The sequence below is a fragment of the Myotis daubentonii genome, chromosome 1 (assembly GCF_963259705.1).
Source record: "Myotis daubentonii chromosome 1, mMyoDau2.1, whole genome shotgun sequence".
NCBI classification, from domain to species: Eukaryota; Metazoa; Chordata; class Mammalia; order Chiroptera; family Vespertilionidae; genus Myotis; species Myotis daubentonii.
The window spans coordinates 33,095,175-33,112,668 of NC_081840.1; the positions used below are offsets into that span (position 1 = coordinate 33,095,175).

The 17,494-nt window shown below is 39.8% G+C and overlaps 1 protein-coding gene across 2 annotated transcripts in view; it reads right to left on the minus strand.

Moving 5' to 3' along the window:
- The window catches only part of MNAT1 (MNAT1 component of CDK activating kinase), a 214,358-nt gene extending 199,297 nt beyond the window's left edge, over positions 1-15,061 (minus strand). Inside the window, exon 1 of one of the 2 annotated variants that reach the window (XM_059694827.1) lies at positions 14,854-15,060. In XM_059694827.1, the coding sequence (XP_059550810.1) occupies positions 14,854-14,942 (89 nt within the window). In that variant the 5' untranslated portion in view covers positions 14,943-15,060. Of the gene's footprint in view, positions 1-14,853 lie in introns of both variants that reach the window. The other variant, XM_059694834.1, reaches the window with a different exon arrangement.
- Positions 15,062-17,494: the final 2,433 nt, after the last annotated feature.

Here is a 17,494-nt window from a genome sequence, read left to right on the forward strand (position 1 = left end):
CTTAACACATTTTAAATTAAAGAAAACCATTAAAATCACTAGGTTAACTTTACATTCAATTATTCTCTATTTACTATCTCAGGCACTACTTGCTAAGTAAGCAGGAAGTAAATTGCCAAAAAGACTCCTGAAACTTAACATAAAAACTGCGTGTTTTTGGCATTTAGAATACTGAAAATAACACAATATAATTGATTATCTATATTAAACTAAATATAACTTTACTCTCCTATTTACCTGATTCCTTAAACTTACTTGAACTATGCCTCATCTAATCCTCACAGTAACCCTGAGAGGTATATACTACTGGTAAACCCCTCATAGAGATAAACAAAACAAAAAAAAGCTTAAAACATTTATTAATTTTCACAGCTAAAAGTAAGTAGCAAACCTAGGGTTCAAACTCAGGCAAACTATCATTACATGTTTGTTACACATAACATTTTAATCCCACAGCAGAAAAACGGCAATGAGAAAATAAATTAATTCTGTCTCTGTTTATACTAGAGGCCCGATGTACAAATTCGTGCAAGGGGCTCGGCCCTTGCAGCTGCGGTGGTTTGTCTCAGCCCTCGTCCGGAAGGTCATTTGGTAGGACATCTGGAAGGTCGTTGAGCAGGTCATTATGCTTTTTTTAATTATAGATCCCTAAAGGAAAGTGCTATTGTTTCAGGTTCTTGCAGAATAAATTAATTTGCATTTTAACAAATAAATTTGAACATCTACTAGACAGCTTCATATTATAGAATACAAATTTGATAATATAACATCCAGGGAAAGAGATCCTAAAGGGTGCCCATCCATGAAGCCAGAATTCCTATGAAACTTTCTAATACCTGCAAAGGCAGAACCTGACAAAAGGTTTCCTCTAAGACAGAAAAATACATACATACATACATATATTTTTTCCTCTAAGACAGAAAAATATGTAAATGTAAATATATAAATACATATGGAGAGAAAGAGAGAGAGAAGTAGTCAGCAGATAAAATTAATCTTAAAAAAGAATTCCCAGTATAGAAAAAAAATTACAGAAGAGCCACATGGGGATAGGGCTCCATATACACATACAAAAAGAAACATTATGAATAACGTAAGTACTAAATATTTAGTAATCAGTTTTCTTTTAATATATTTTCATTGATTTTAGAGAGGAAGGGACAGGGAGAGATAGAAACATCAATGATGAGAGAAAATCATTGATCAGCTGCCTCCTGCATGCCCCCCTTTGGGGATCGAGCCTGCAACCTGGGCATGTGCTCTGACCTGGAATTGAACCATGACCTCCTAGTTCATAGGTCGACGCTCAACCACTAAACCATGCCAACTGAGCAATAATCACAGTTTTAAGAACTATAACACTAACTTACATTCTATAAGAGAATAACCAGAAAGTGATTATATTAGCACACATTAGATCTTAAAGACTAACGTGCACGAAGAGTCATTTTTGGTCAAACCAAAAAATATATATTACAGCCATAAATAACCAATTTATAGTGAAGTGCTCAAATTCTGTAAATAGGGTGATCAGCACTCTTCACTATATTGGAAAAGAAAATTACAGCTAACAAAAATAACTAAAATTTTAATGTTATGAGTTTTATTAATGATGTAAGAACAAAGAAAAGACTAAAACTATTGACTATAATGATTTTCTCAATAACTATTAACTAAATTACCCAAATTTTAAGAAGGGGGCTAAAAGTTATCTATTCTATCAAATGAACAGATCACAGTTAAGTGGCTGGCCAGAACTGGCCAGTCTATTGCAAAACTAGAACCTAGATTTTCTAATTCATGTTCTTTCTACTATTCTATGAAATTGAATTATTAAGACACATGGGACACCAATTCATATATGCAGTGAAAGCAAAAACCACTTCCTTCAAAGAGAATGATCTTGAGATCTTCAGTGTAATTAACATTCCGAAGATATGAGATATTAATTTTCTAGCACTATTCTGCAACATTTTATTTTAATCAACATCAAAACACTCCATTTAAAAAAGAGTACTTAGGGCCCAGCCTGTGTGGCTCAGTGGTTGAGCATCAACCTATGAACCAGGAGGTCACGGTTCAATTCCTGGTCAGGCAGGGCACATGCCCGGGTTGCGGGCTCCATCCCCAGTGTGGGGAGTGCAAGCGCCAGCCAATCAGTGATTATTTCTCATCATCAATGTTTCTTTCTCTCTCTCCCTCTCCCTTCCTCTTTGAAATCAATAAAAATATTTTTTTAAAATAAAAAAGAATACTTGGAAAAATACTAGGAAAGAAGCTGAGTTAGTAAAAAAAAAAAAAAAAAATTCAGAAACTACAAAAGGAAGAAATGCTAAACAAACACAAGGTAAAGAAAATAAACATGTATGTACACATAAAACTGAGACTAAAGGAAGTGAATGCCTCAACAACAGTAAGGCCAGCTTTTCCTAACAAAAATCATGCAGTAAATGATGCCAAACTAGCATTCCCACCATGAGCAAGCATAAAACAAAATGTATGAGACAACTGTTTACAGGATTTAGACCAGGGGTGGGCAAACTTTTTGACTCAAGGGCCACAATGGGTTCTTAAACTGGACCGGAGGGCTGGAACAAAAGCATGGATGGAGTGTTTGTGTGAACTAATATAAATTCAAAGTAAACATCATTACATAAAAGGGTACGGTCTTTTTTTTTTTTTTACTTTTATTCATTTCAAACGAGCCGGGCCAGCGGGCCTTAGTTTGCCCACGGCTGATTTAGACAATAGGAAGCACAAAAACTATAATCTTTCAGAGATGAGAAACTCACAAAGTAAGCCCTACAATCACCTCTGTTTTTACCTGGAGAAAATTTCCATGACCATGGCCCAGCAAGCAAGAGTTTAAGAGCACAGTGGTTGTGCTAAGCTGAACTGGCATAATTCAGTGCAGTGGATAAGGATGAAATCTGCAAGGCAGAAAGTTCACAAGTCTGTATAGGGAACCCCCGTAAGTCCTTGGCCAAGGAAGGGGCTGGGTATGTGCAGGACAAAGCCAACCAAGGTTTAAAAGAGAGTGACTGAGAAAGGAATAAAGGGTAGTTAAGAAGTGTTAGTGCCCTAACCGGTTTGGCTCAGTGGATGGAGCGTCGGCCTGTGGACTCAAGGGTCCCGGGTTCGATTCCGGTCAAGGGCATGTGCCTTGGTTGTGGGAACATCCCCAGTAGGGAGTGTGTAGGAGGCAGCTGATTGATGTTTCTCTCTCATCGATGTTTCTAACTCTCTATCCCTCTCCCTTCCTCTCTGTAAAAAATCAATAAAATATATTTAAAAAAAGAAGTGTTAGGTCTGGGTACAACTTGGATGTCCCACCAAGCCATAGTAGAGAAACCACATGAACACCTTATTAACTAACACCTCAGACATCCAGTGGAGATACCAAAATGGCCTCAACTAAGAGTAAGAACTGCATCCTAAAATAAAAGATTTATTCTAGACTCACCCAAACAAGCTTAAAATCAAACCCCAAAGAGTTTCAAAAGTTTTAAAAGTTTGGAGGTTGAGTTGCACTAAAGTAAGGAAACACATTGAGCTCTGAACAAATCCATGATAGCCAAAATTAAAACCAAGCCTACAATGTTCAAGGTGATCAGTCAATTTTACCTACAAGAATTAAAAAAACAAACAAAAAAAAAACACCTCATAGCCTGGCCAGTGGTTGAACGTCGACCTATGAACCAGGAGGTCACGGTTCGGTTTCTGGTCAGGGCACATGCCCGGGTTACAGGCTAGATCTCCAATGGGGTCTTGCAGGAGGCAGCCGATCAATGATTCTTTCTCATCATTGATGTTTCTCTGTCTCTCTTGCCCTCTCCCTTCCTCTCTGAAACAATAAAAAAAAAAATTTTAAAGTAATAAATTTAAAAAACAAACAATGCTTCATGGAGAGATAACACATTCAGAACCCCTATGCCATCTCCACAATCCAGTATACAACTGAAAAAAGTACTAAACTTGAAAAAAGAAAAGTGTGACCTATGGTCAAAAAGAGGGCATAGCCCTGGTTGATGTTGCACACTCATTAGTGCGCCAGCCTGCACACCAAAGGGTTACAGGTTCAACTCCCCATCAAGGGCACATACCAAGGTTGCAGTTTCAATCCCTGGCACTGGTCAGGGCATGTGTGGGAAGCAACCAATCAATGAAAAAGTTCACATTAATGTCTCTCTCTCTCTCTCTCTCTCTCTCTCTCTCTCTCTCTCTTTCTCTCTCTCCCTTTCACTCCCTCCCTCCCTCTCTCTCTCCCTTTCACTCTCTCTAAAAAACCAATAGAGAAAATATCATCAGGTAAGGATTAACAAACAAACAAAAAAGAGAGTATAGTAAAAAATAGTCTAACATACATGTAACTGGAGCTCCAAAATGAGAAGAGAGTGAAAATAATGCAGAAAGAATTACTGAAATTTTCCAGATAGGATGAAAAAACATTGATTTACAAATCTTAGCTCAGGAAAACTCAACTAGATGAATACAAAGAAAACCACATCTTGCCTTATCATACTCAAATTGCTAGAAACCAAAGATAAAATCTTGAAAGCAGTCCCACAAGATTTTTACATAAAGGGGACCAAAGATATGAGTAACAGCTAACAAACAATGAAGATCATAAAACAATGAAATGCTATCTTTCAAGTGGTGAAATGCCAACCCAAAATATCATATTCAGCAAAAATATCCTTCAAACAAGTAGGATGACATAAAAACACTTTCAGATAAACAAAATCTGGGAGACTTCTTCAACAATAGTCCTGGACTGTAAGAAATGCTAAAGAATATTCTTCAGGCAGAAGAAAATCAATACAAATGTAAAATCATATCAAAGAAAGGAAGAAGGGCCGAAACCGGTTTGGCTCAGTGGATAGAGCGTCGGCCTGCGGACTGAAGGGTCCCAGGTTCGATTCCGGTCAGGGGCATGTACCTGGGTTGCGGGCACTTCCCCAGTGGGGGGTGTGCAGGAGGCAGCTGATCGATGTTTCTCTCTCATCAATGTTTCTAACTCTCTATCTCTCTCCCTTCCTCTCTGTAAAAAATTAATAAAATATATTTAAAAAAAAAAAAAGAAAGGAAGAAGGACACCAAAGATGGTAAATAAGGAGAGGAACATAAAAGACTACATTTCACCACTGCATTAAGTAGGATGGCTATAATAAAAAAAAAAAATAAAAAAAAAATAAATGTTAGCAAAAGATGTACAGAAACTGGAACTCTCATATACTGCTGATGGGAATGTAAAATGGTGCAGCCACTTTGGAAAACAGTCTTACAGTTCCTCAAATGATTAAACATAGAGTTATCATATGATCCAACAATTATAATCCTAAGTACATACACAAGGGGAGAAAATCATTTATCCACAAAAAAACTTTTGCATGAATGTTCATAGCAGCATTATTCATAATAGCCAACAAGTGGGGCGGGGGAGGATGTCCATTAATTAATGAATGGATAAATAAAATGTGATATATCAACACAAAGAACTAGCATTCAGTAACAAAAAGAAATGAAGTCCTAATAAATGCTACATGGATAAACCTTGAAAAAAATTATACCAAGTAAAAACCAATCACAGAGGATCATCAACACTAATAAAAGAGAAAAATGGTAATTGGCGTACGAGCTACCCTTTTCATTGGCTAATCAGGGCTATATGCAAATTAACTGCCAACTAAGATTGGCAGTTAACTGCCAACAAGATGGCGGTTAATTTGCATATGTAGGCACAATGCAGGGAGGCAAAAGGGAAAGCAGGAAGAAGCCCCCTGCCACTGACAGTGATTGGAAACCCAGGGGGGAGCTAAGAGCTGGGGGCAGGGCAAAGGCGGCCCTGGGGCAGCCTTTGCCCTGCCCCCCAGCCATGATCGGACAATCAGGTGCCTTTTCCGCCCTGGCCAGTGATAGCAGGAAGTAGGGGTGGAGCCAGCGATGGGAGCTGGGAACAGTCGAAGCTGGCAGTCCCAGGAGCTAGGTGTCCCTTGCCTGGGCCTAAAGCGGAGCCCACGATCGTGGGGCCGCTGCAGCTGCGGGTCCCCGCTGCCTGGGCCAGATGCCTCAGCCAGAGGCATCCTGCAGGGGCAGGGGCGGAGCCCGCCGATCGCAGCACCCCCCCGCTGCCACTGCAGGTCCCCGCTGCCCTGGCCGGACACCTAGGCCAGAGGCGTCAGGCCTGGGCAAGGGGCCAATCCTGCGATTGGAGGGTGATGGGGGTCAACGCCTGAGGGCTCCCAGTATGTGAGAGGGGGAAGGCTGGGCTGAGGGACACTCCCCCCCCCCCGCCACCCAGTGCACGAATTTCGTGCACCGGGCCCCTAGTATATTATAAGATTCCATTTATATGACATGTCCAGAATAAGCAATCTGCAGAGACAGAAAGTAGATTAGGGCTAGGAAGCAAAAGGGGAAGGGATTGGGTTGGGGGGAAGAATTGGAGGGCAATGGTTAAAATTTCTAAAATTGACTATGGTAATGGATGCACATCTCTGAGAATATAGCAAAAGCCACTAAACTCTACATTTTAAATTAATTAAGTTTATGGTATGTTAATTATATCTCAATTAAGGTGTGGGTTTTTTTAGGACTTTTTTTATTTTCTACATTTCCTTAAAGACATCTGTTTACAGCAAAATTAAGCCCTAGCCAGTTTGGCTCATGTGGATAGTGTCCACCCAAGGAATGAAGGGTACCAGGTTCAATTCTGGTCAAGGACACATACCTTGGTTACAGGCTCGATCCTGGCCCTGGTCAGGGCACGGGCAGAAGGCAACCAATCAATGTGTCTTTCACATCTGTGCCATGCCAGCACAGCCAAGGGTTCAGGGAGCCTGAGGGGGGCGGTGAAGGATGTAGAAAAGACAGAGAATAAGCTGAGTCTAGGTCAGTGATGGCGAACCTTTTGAACTTGGTGTGTCAGCATTTTGAAAAACCCTAACTTAACTCTGGTGCTGTGTCACATATAGAAATTTTTTGATATTTGCAACCATAGTAAAACAAAGACTTATATTTTTGATATTTATTTTATATATTTAAATGCCATTTAACAAAGAAAAATCAACCAAAAAAATGAGTTCGCGTGTCACCTCTGACACGCGTGTCATAGGTTCACCATCACTGGTCTAGGTGGATCTTCCTATGCCTGGCTGAGGCCAGAGAGAGAGATCCAGAGGCAAGCTGAGCCTTTATTTTATAGCCAGAGGTAAACAAGGTAGTGGTCACCATAGTTACAATGTTCTTGTGAGCTTCACTTGTTTTGGCAGCACTAGCAGCATCCCATAGCCCATTAGCTACCCAGATAAGATCTAGGGAGCTGATAAGGTCAAGCATAATTATGCTAAGAGGGCTGTGCCCTCTAAGCTGGGACTTGTTTGTGGCTTTGACAACAGGTCAGTCCAAGGCTTAACCCTATAGCCCAGTGGTTCTCAACTTTCCTAATACCACGACCCTTTAATACAGTTCCTCATGTTGTGGTGACCCCCAACTATAAAATTATTTTCATTGCTACTTCATAACTGTAATTTTGCTACTGCTATGAATCATAATGTAAGTATCTGATATGCAGGATGTATTTAGGCGACCCCTGTGAAAGGGTTGTTCGACCTCCAAAAGGGCCGCGACCCACAGGTTGAGAACCGCTACTATAGCCGCTCCTTACATACATCAATGTTTAGCTCTATTTCTGGGGTGGGCAACCTTTTTGTGAGTGCGTGCCAAAACCAGCAAAATCTCTGACTCAAAATTCTTCTGTGTGCCAACCCTAATTTTTTGAGAACATGTTATGCCTACTTGATATCTCTTAAGGTGTACGTATGTGAAGAACCTTGAAGAAACAATAAAATTCATTCAAGCGACAAACACACAGGATATGATGATGAAAAATACATTTATTTTTTAATGTATGCATGTACACTGATAGTCCGACAGAAAACTTTATAACTCCATTTGATATTATCAGGGGGACTTTTGCTGCTGCATCACTGATGACAGAGATTTTACATTAGGTTTATATTTCGTGACCTTCAGAGATATGCACGAGCTACTACTTTCATCCATCAGGCTACTCCTATTACGAGACTTAACAAAATTCATCACTGAGAACAAAGATTCACAAGCGTATGTGGATGAAACCAAAACACTGGTCGGATCTAGGAAGGCAAGGAGAGTTAAGGCAGAGGCATAGAAATTGTTCTTCCCCTCTCTCGTCAATCCATGTCTATGGTCTTTAAGATAACTTGTTATGTAAAATTATTTATTTATCTAAGATGCACCTACACTGAATTTATCTGAAAAATAAAAAAATCGGTATTAAGAAAAAAACTGTAAATGGAAGATTATAAGAGAGGGTTTCGTGTGCCAGCAAAAGTTACTGGCGTGCCATGTTTGGCACGCGTGCCAAGGGTTGCCCACCCCTGCTCTATTTCTACTCCTCCTTCCCCTCTCTCTAAAAAAATCAATGGAAAAATATCCTCAAGTGAGGATTATAAAAAAAATAAAATAACAATACTGAATCATATATAGAAGTAAAGGATATGACATCAGCATAAAGGACAAGAGTTAAGTAGAATTATTTTGTCCATATTTGCAAGGTATTGAAGTGGGAAGTGAAAAAAATAGGTTGTGTCAGATGTTGACTCTAAGTAGACTTTGAAAATAATACTGTTATACCTAGGGAAACCTCTAAAAAATAATAAAAATAGCAAAATAACAATAAGGACCTATTGCAATAGGCCAATTATTTAAAATATCAAATTAATCCAAAATAAGGCAGGAAAGGAACAAGAAGGAGAAAACAAGAGACAAATGGAAAGCAAATAGATTTAAACCCAATGACATCAATAATCACATTAAATATAGAGGGACTAACACAACAATTAAAGAGCAGAGGTTGTTGGACCAATCTCTGGGGTTGGGGGGACAAGAAGAGATAAACCAAAAAACTTATATACTTATATGCATAGCCCAGGGGCATAGGCAATAGGGTAGTGAATAGGGGGCTGGGAAGAAGAGGGTAAAAGGGAGGGGTGGGGGATGAGAGATACCTGTGATACTATCAACAATAAAAAAAATATATTTTAAAAAAAGCAGAGTCAAATAGGGAGAGGAGGTCAACCAAAATAGAGAGATGAAGGTCCTTGGGCTTTAACCACAGGAAGGTCCTGGGGGATCTTGGTAAGGGAAGTTTTGATTGAGTAGGGTGTGGGGAGCTGATACCAGAACACAGATGTTTTGCTGAGTTGTACACTTGAAATCTATATGATTTTGTGAACCAATGTCATCCCAAAAGTAAATAAATAAAAAGAAAAAAATGACATTTAATAATGACAAAAGGAAAAATTCATCATGAAGGCATAGCAATTCTAAGTATCTATGTATCAAATAGTTTCAAAATACATGAAGCATGACTGAACTAAAAGGAGAAATTCACAAATCCATAATCTAGTTGGAGTAATTGATAAATGAGAAGATAAATTAGTAAGTATATAGAAGATATGAGTAAGACTATCAACCAAATTGCCCTAATTTACATCTATAATACATCTGTACCAAACAGCCACAGAATACACATTCTTTTCAAATATACATTGATTGCTCACCAAAACAGACCATATGCTAGACCTTAAACAAATTTTCAGAAAATGTCAAAAGACTGAAACTTAATAGTGTATGTTCTCTTAACACAACAGAATAAAATTAGAAATTAACATTTCTCAAAAGTCCTCTTTTCTAATTCTTCAACCCAGAATGAGTGTTTTTTCCTAATTATTCTGCACAAAAGAGGTGCTGTCTCCTTATTTGTCCAGCGTATCAGTCAAAATAAATAAATATCACTTATGAATTATTCTTTCCAACAATAAATAAAATATAACCTTAATCTGATAAAGCTTCTAAATATAACTAACAATTTAGAGAAAATACCAGTACAAAAGAACAGCCCTAGCTGGTTTGGTTCAGTAGATAGAGCATTGTACTGCAGACTGAAGGGTCCCAGGTTTGACTCTGGTCAAGGGCACATGCCCAGGGTTTCAGGCTCCATCCCCAGTTGGGAGCATCCAGGAGGCAGCCGGTCAATGATTCTCTCTCATCACTGATTCTTTCCATCTCTCTCTCTCTCCCCCTCTCCCTTCCTCTCTGAAATCAATAAAAATATATTTTAAAAAAAGAAAGAACATATTACACAATACCACAGAGATGCCATCAGCAAAATTGAAACAGGTAATCTTGCAAACTACCAAGTAACAACAACGAGTAAGAGAGAGAGAAAGAGGAACAGAGGGAAAAGGGAAGAAAGATCTTAATATGGAAAAATATTGACTTTTATATATCAGGACATGTTTTGTTTATTCTACTAGTTTGTCTTATACATGTTTAAAATGAAAAAGGCAGATTTAGTAAAATTAAATACATGTAACAGTTTCAGAGACAAGTTTTGCCAAAAATGGTTCGGATAGAAATTAAATTTTTCAAGACTGTAGCTGAATGAGAATTAGATATAACTAACTCCACCTAACGCAATATGCCTTCAGAATTCTATGAAAAAACTCTGTGGAGGTCCCATTTCTTAAAATAGGTGGTCCTGACAAACAAAGAAAAAAATTACCTTTTTCTGTAATTAAGATAAAGTTCATGCTTGAATTGAAAAAACAAACAAAAATGGAATCCAATCTTCTCTGATGTGCATGCAATCAGGTCATTTAGGTGTTTGCTGGATTGAATTAATACATAAGGGAATATGCTTCCTCAGTTGTTAGCAGTACAGGGAGACAAGTATTTTCATGTTTTACCTTTTTTCTCATTTCTACTCCTGTATTTTCTCCCATAAGTAATACTCCTAATTCATCTTACCATAATCCAATATGCCCTGCTTTTGGGAAACACTACTACTCACTCCATCACCTGCCTCCTAAAATGGCTTTGCTACTTGAGGACAGAAACAAAAATCAAAGTGAGTACAATCATGTGATTGCCAGCAACAAGATGGCCCAGTGATCCCTGCCTTATGGTATTCACACTCTGGTGCGTAAATACCCGCCCACATTGCAACAGCACTGTTCAGTGTTAACAAAATATAGCAGAAGTGATGGTGATGTCACTTCTGTGATTAGATTATAAAGGCTCTGCAGCTTCTGGTTCTCTCTCATCATTAATTCTGAGAAAGCCGTGTCATGAGTAGCCCTATGGAAGGTCCACAGGAGGAACTGAAGCCTCCTGCCAAGAACCACAGAGTGACCTTGGAAACAAATCCTCTAGTCCAGCGGTTCTCACCTTGGGGGTCGAACGACCCTTTCAGAGGGGTCGCCTAAGACCATCCTGCATATCAGATATTTACATGACGATTCATAACAGTAGCAACATGACAGTTATGAAGTAGCAACGAAAATAGTTTTATGGTTGGGGGTCACAACATGAGGAACTGTTTTAAAGGGCCAGAAGGTTGAGAACCACTGCTCTAGTCTCAGACAACAGCTGAGAGAACCTCATGAGACCCTGAGCCAGAATCACTCAGCTAAGCCACTCTCAGCTTCCTGACCTTCGGAAACTGTGTAAGATAAATGTCATTCTAAGCTAAGTTTTGGAGTAATTCATTAGATAGCAACTGGAAACTAATACAAATAGTAATGCTAAATAATAACACGTTCCTGCTCCTGTCAGACTAACGTGTATTATAAAAATGCCCAAGTTCAATCCTGTGAAATACATGCTGTACAAACTCAACATACTATCAAATCAAAAGTATTTCACATCAAATCTATAATGTTTTATTACCTACCAGAATAGTGAGATTAAAAAAATAATAATGCCCAGTATCTGCAAAGATGAGTGGCAATAGAAATGTTCACACATAGTTGCTTGTGGCATAATCAATACAGTCTTTTTTGAGAACAATGGAGCAATACCTATCAAAATTTAAAAGTCACATACAATTCCACTAGTTAGGCATTTACCCTATGGTTTACCCTGTTATATCTCATGATATACTTGCCTAAATGCTCAAAGATAAAGATAGGAAGATATAGATAATTAACTCCAGTGAAAAACTGGAAATCTAAATATTATTTTAAAAAACTGTTAAATCAATTATAGTACACATGTACAAATGAACAGTGGACTATGATCAACTGTTAATAATAAAGAAAACATATACATACTGATTTAGAAAAGATATCTAAGATATACATAAAGAAAAAATTAAGAAGTTATGTATAATCCCATTTCCATAAGAGAACATGATGAGCTCATTTTAAGAAAATTAAATTAGGATCATCATAATTAAAGCTACATTTTCACATTTTATAGTCTCATTCATTTAAAGGTAATCATTTTTGTGCAAATTTTCCATAGCAAGCTAAATAAGCCCTATTTTAATTTCATTTTTGCTTAGCACTTATACCATCCACAAATAATAATGACGATAGTCAATATATATTGAACAAATACTATGTGACAGAAACTATTAAACACCTCCAAATAGTTTACACATATCATGTAATCCTCAAATAGTATAATATAAGTAGCACTATTATCTTTACTGTACAGATTTTAAAAAATAAAACACAAGAAATTAGTAAAGCCACAGAGTCTACAAGAGTAAAGAATTCAAAATCAGAAGTTTGTTCTCTTAGCCAATACCCTCTAGTCTTTTACTCATTTGTTCATAGTTCAAGTGGAAAAAAAAGACTAATGTGTTCTATATCTAACAGGTTAGCAAATAAACCAAAACAAATGCAACACTGGAATGACTGGGACAATTCTTAACTCTTACGAGAAAGTGAAAAGAGACTAAGGATAGAACAAAAGTAATTTCTAATTAAAAATAGGTATTTTATAAATGTCTAAAAATGCCACTTATTTTACTGAAATCACATAATCTTCCCTGATTGGTTAATTTCTACTAGGCAGAAATTCCTTCCAGTCAATTACATTTAGTATTCTTCCGAAAAAGCAAATTCCCTTTCTTTGAGCATCACTGTAATAAATGTGTTACTGGAAAATGAAGAGAAACTGAACAAAATCTCTCTAAAAACCTAAGAGGCTGCCCAAGCCAGGTAGCTCAGTTGGTTAGAGGCCAAGGTTTCAGGTTTGGTCCCCAGTCAGGGCACATACAAGAAGCAACTAATGAATACATACATAAGTGGAACAACAAATTGATGTTTCTCTTTTTCTTCCTCTCTCTCTCTCTCTCTCTCTCTCTCCCTCCCTCCCTTCCTTTCCTCTCTCTCTAAAAAGCAATCAATAAGTAATTACCTTAAAAAGGAAAACTACTTCTGTATAAACCTAGTAGTCTATATATAGGGTTTGCCTCTCTTCCCTTTTCTATGCATTCTCCTTAATTACTTTGACCTTATTTTCAATCTTAACCCATTCAAGCATGGATAAAGAATAAAAATTAAGATTAGATTAAAATATGTAAAAAGACCAAGTTAATAAAGCCCGTTAAATTCTAACTACAACTAATCGTGCAATGTATGCTTTACCCAAAGACTTTGTCTACCACACTGTAGTTATCCATCCAGCATTCGTTATCTCCAAGAACCCCCAAAGGAACTACAGGAACACAATGTATGCTCACCCGCAAAGGGTGCCGGCCGTCGCACGCTTTAGAGAACCACCTCCAGTGAACCACCTCTAACCATAAGACATGCCTTAACCAGTCCCTGTATGCACTCTTCAAACACGAGTACACAAACCCAACCTCCCCCCTTCCCCCAGCCCAGCCCCTTCGGAAAGATGGGCCGTCTAGGGTCAGACACCCTGTGCTTCCCTTCCGGCAGGACCCGCTGGACAAAGGGCCCCCGCAGTCTCGGCTCCCCTCCCTGTGAAACGGGCACATCAGTACCCACTTCACGAAGCTGTGGTGGGAAAGGAGTGAGAGAATTCACCATACAGCGCTTAGCACGGCGCCTGGTACATAATGTGCACCCTGTAAATGCCAGCCATTATGATGTCTCCACCAGGAACCGCCTAGAGCAGCGGTTCTCAACCTGTGGGTCGTGACCCCTTTGGGGGTCCAACGACCCTTTCACAGGGGTCGCCTAAGGCCATCGGAAAACATATAATTACATGTTGTTTTTGTGATTAATCACTATGCTTTAATTATGTTCAGCTTGTAACAATGAAAATACATCCTGCATATCAGCTATTTACATTACGATTCATAACAGTAGCAAAATTACAGTGCTGAGGTAGCAACGAAAATAATTTTATGGTTGGGGGTCACCACAACATGAGGGACTGTATTGAAGGGTCGCGGCATTAGGAAGGTTGAGAACCACTGGCCTAGACTCTGGATTTTTCTCCCTTTTCGTGATGAGAACCTAACCGAACTCCATCAGGACAACTGGGCATATAGACGGTGGGGGGGGGGGGGGGGTGTTCAAATTAACCCACAGAAGCAGCAGTATATGCTCATAGTAATTTTTTCACAGCACTTTCGCTCATTTCAATAGTTATTTTTCGTGAAATTAAACACTCCGACCCCCCACGTATTTAACCGGCGACATGTGTGGACCCCAGAAGACAACACAGCCTGGAAATAGAGTCACGGGGCTTCGGCTCGGAAAGGGGCACCTGACAAGCGGCGACCACCCCTGGGAGCCGGCGGTGCAGAGCAGGCCCGCGCGGCTCGGGCCGGCGGCTGCAGCCGGCGGACAGCAACAACGCCCCCTTTTCCCATCTTCCTCCCCGCGTGTCAAAACGAAGGACGCCTTTTCTCCCCGGAACCAAGGCAAAGCGCCTTTCGGCTCTCTCCTCCAGCCTGGCGCGTCCCCCCCCCCCCCCCCCCCCACACACACACACACCCCACACCCCCCACGACACCCACTGTCTCCCGGTCTCCCGACTCACAGAGTGTGTCCGCACACGTTCACCATCAGCTTTAAGGAGGGGTTCCGGTACTTGGTGGTCTTACACCGTGGGCAACCCTGGTCGTCCATAGTGCCTCCTTTCGTATGGAGTCCCCGACGCCTGCTTCTCCACCGCCACCTCCAAGGCCCCTAAGAACCGACACCAAACAGGTTCCTACCCACAGGCGCTTGCCTGAGACGGTCCCTTTGTGAATGAGCGCCGGCGGGGAAGAGGCACTGCAGCACAAGCGTTCCGGCCGCGAGTTTCCCGGTCCGGCCGAGGAGCCCGGGTCTTAGCTTCCGTGAGCCTGCGCAATACCTTGGATTTCGGGGGAGGGCTCTTAACAAGGTAAGCGGTACACAAAGCCTCATCTCTGTGCACCTAACTGAATTTTTTCAAGAAACAGTTTCACTATTAGAAACTTATATTCCATCTTGTTCTGTCTGAAAATATTCTCATGTTTTGAGGATCTTTGGCTGGTGTACATAACATATTCAGAGTAGTATTTTCTTTTGAACGATTTGATGGGCTATGCTTTATACTTCCTTGCCTGCACATTCATGCACGCACAGAAATACTGTGCATTCGCAGACAGAAAAGTTTGGAAAAGTTATCTAGGATGAAAGTCTCTGCACCGACCCTAAACATTACAGATTCTCACTAAATGACAGAGTACTTTTATAAATAATAGCTAGCATCTGCTCTACAGTGATTAACGGTGTCACCTGGCTTAACGGTGTCACCTGGCTCTCATATCTCTTACCCTTTCTGCATAAAAAACAATATTTATTTCTCCAAATATTGAATGGGAGGGCGGATCACAAAAGAATATACACTTGATATCAGCAATTCTAAGATTTGAGATCCTAAATCTCTTTGGAAATTGTAAGCCTGTTCACTGCATTTATCAACGCTGCAAAGTGAAGTCTGTAAACAGCACTATTAGAAAATAAACTCCTCCCACTGTAAAGGACACATCTAATTTATCTCCGTAACAAGGATTTGTTGATACTTTCTGAATATGTAGAGTACGTGAAAAACGAGGGAATGACTATCAGTAGTGTAATGTGAAAAAAAAAAAAATGTTATGACAAGCATTGTCTTGTAATCGGACCCAAATTCCATCAGGAGAAATGGACAAGAATGCAAAACTTTTCATAACCCATACAATGAATACCAGCTGTATACCCTCAAAGTAATTTAAACTTTTTGCCCTGACCAGGTAGCTCAGCTGGTTAGAGCATCATCTGCAATACACCAAGATTGTGGGTTCAATTCCTGGTCAGGGCACATACAAGAATCTATCAATGAATAAGTGGAACAGCAAGTCTCTCTCTCTCTCTCCTCCTTTCCACTTTCTCTAAAGAAAAATCAGCAAATAAAGTTTTCATAGCAGTTTTGCCCTTTTCAATAAAAACATTAAAAGGGACATTCCAACTCCCACTTTTTTAAATAGTGAACCCAGTAGGCAACCCATAGTGTGAAAATACAGTTTGGATTACCATAGAATATGAAGAGGAAACCTAACAAACAACTGAATACCACATCTGGGAAACAGCAGATCAAAGCAGGCCATGGCAGCACAGGGCTTTTATATTAGTACTAGAGGCCTGGTGCATGAAATTCATGCACGGGGGTGGGAGCGGGGGGAAGTCCTTCAGCCCTGCTTGCACCCTCTCAAAATCCGGGACCGCTGGCTCCTAACCACTTGCTTGCCGGCCTCCCTGATTGCCCCTAACCACTCTGCTTGCCTGCCTGATTGCCCCTAACCACTCTGCCTGCCTGCCTGATTGCCCCTAACTGCTCGCCTGCCTCATCGCCCCTAACCACTCGCCTGCTTGCCTCATCGCCCTTAACCCCTCTGCCTTGCCCCGCCACCACAGCTTTGTCTGGAAGGACATCTGGAAGGTCACTTGGCTATCCGATCTAATTAGCATATTACACTTTTATTATTATAGATATAGACATAAAAAAGTCATGTCATCTGCTTGATCATAATATTGTTTATTAACAAAATCAAACCAAGTGTAAGTTGACTAAAATAGACAATACCAAATGCTGTGCCAACCTGGAGGCTTATTATGCTGCTATTGTCTTACTGAAGAGAACACATCCAAACCAGTTACCTGACTCAGAGTGAGGCTCTCTAAGAATAAAGGCAACTTTTAGGGTCTTTATATTTTAACAGCGCAGGAAACTTCTGGTGCAAGGGTGAATATGACCAGTGAGCAAATGCACTTTTTAGCTATCACAACAATAATCATAGAGCTAGAGACAGTAGAAATAGTGCTTATAGATTTGGCTGAATTCAAGTGTGGGCTTTATCACTTAGTAGCTATATGACCTCAGTCTCAGCTTTCCCAACTATAAGTTGAGGATAACACTTGTAAAGATTAAATGAGATATTTCCTTTTAAGTGCTTAACACATTACTTAGCACAGAGTAAGAGTTCAATAACTGTTAGCCATTATTAATAGTAGTATAAATATTATTAGCAATAATATCTAAAAGAGGCAATGTAATGTAATGAGAAGAGCCTATACCTTGAAATCAGACATCCCTCTTTTTTCTAAATCTCTGTTGTTGAAAGTAATACATATGTCCCCTTTTTATCCCCATTGACCCCTTCTAGCCTGCCCCT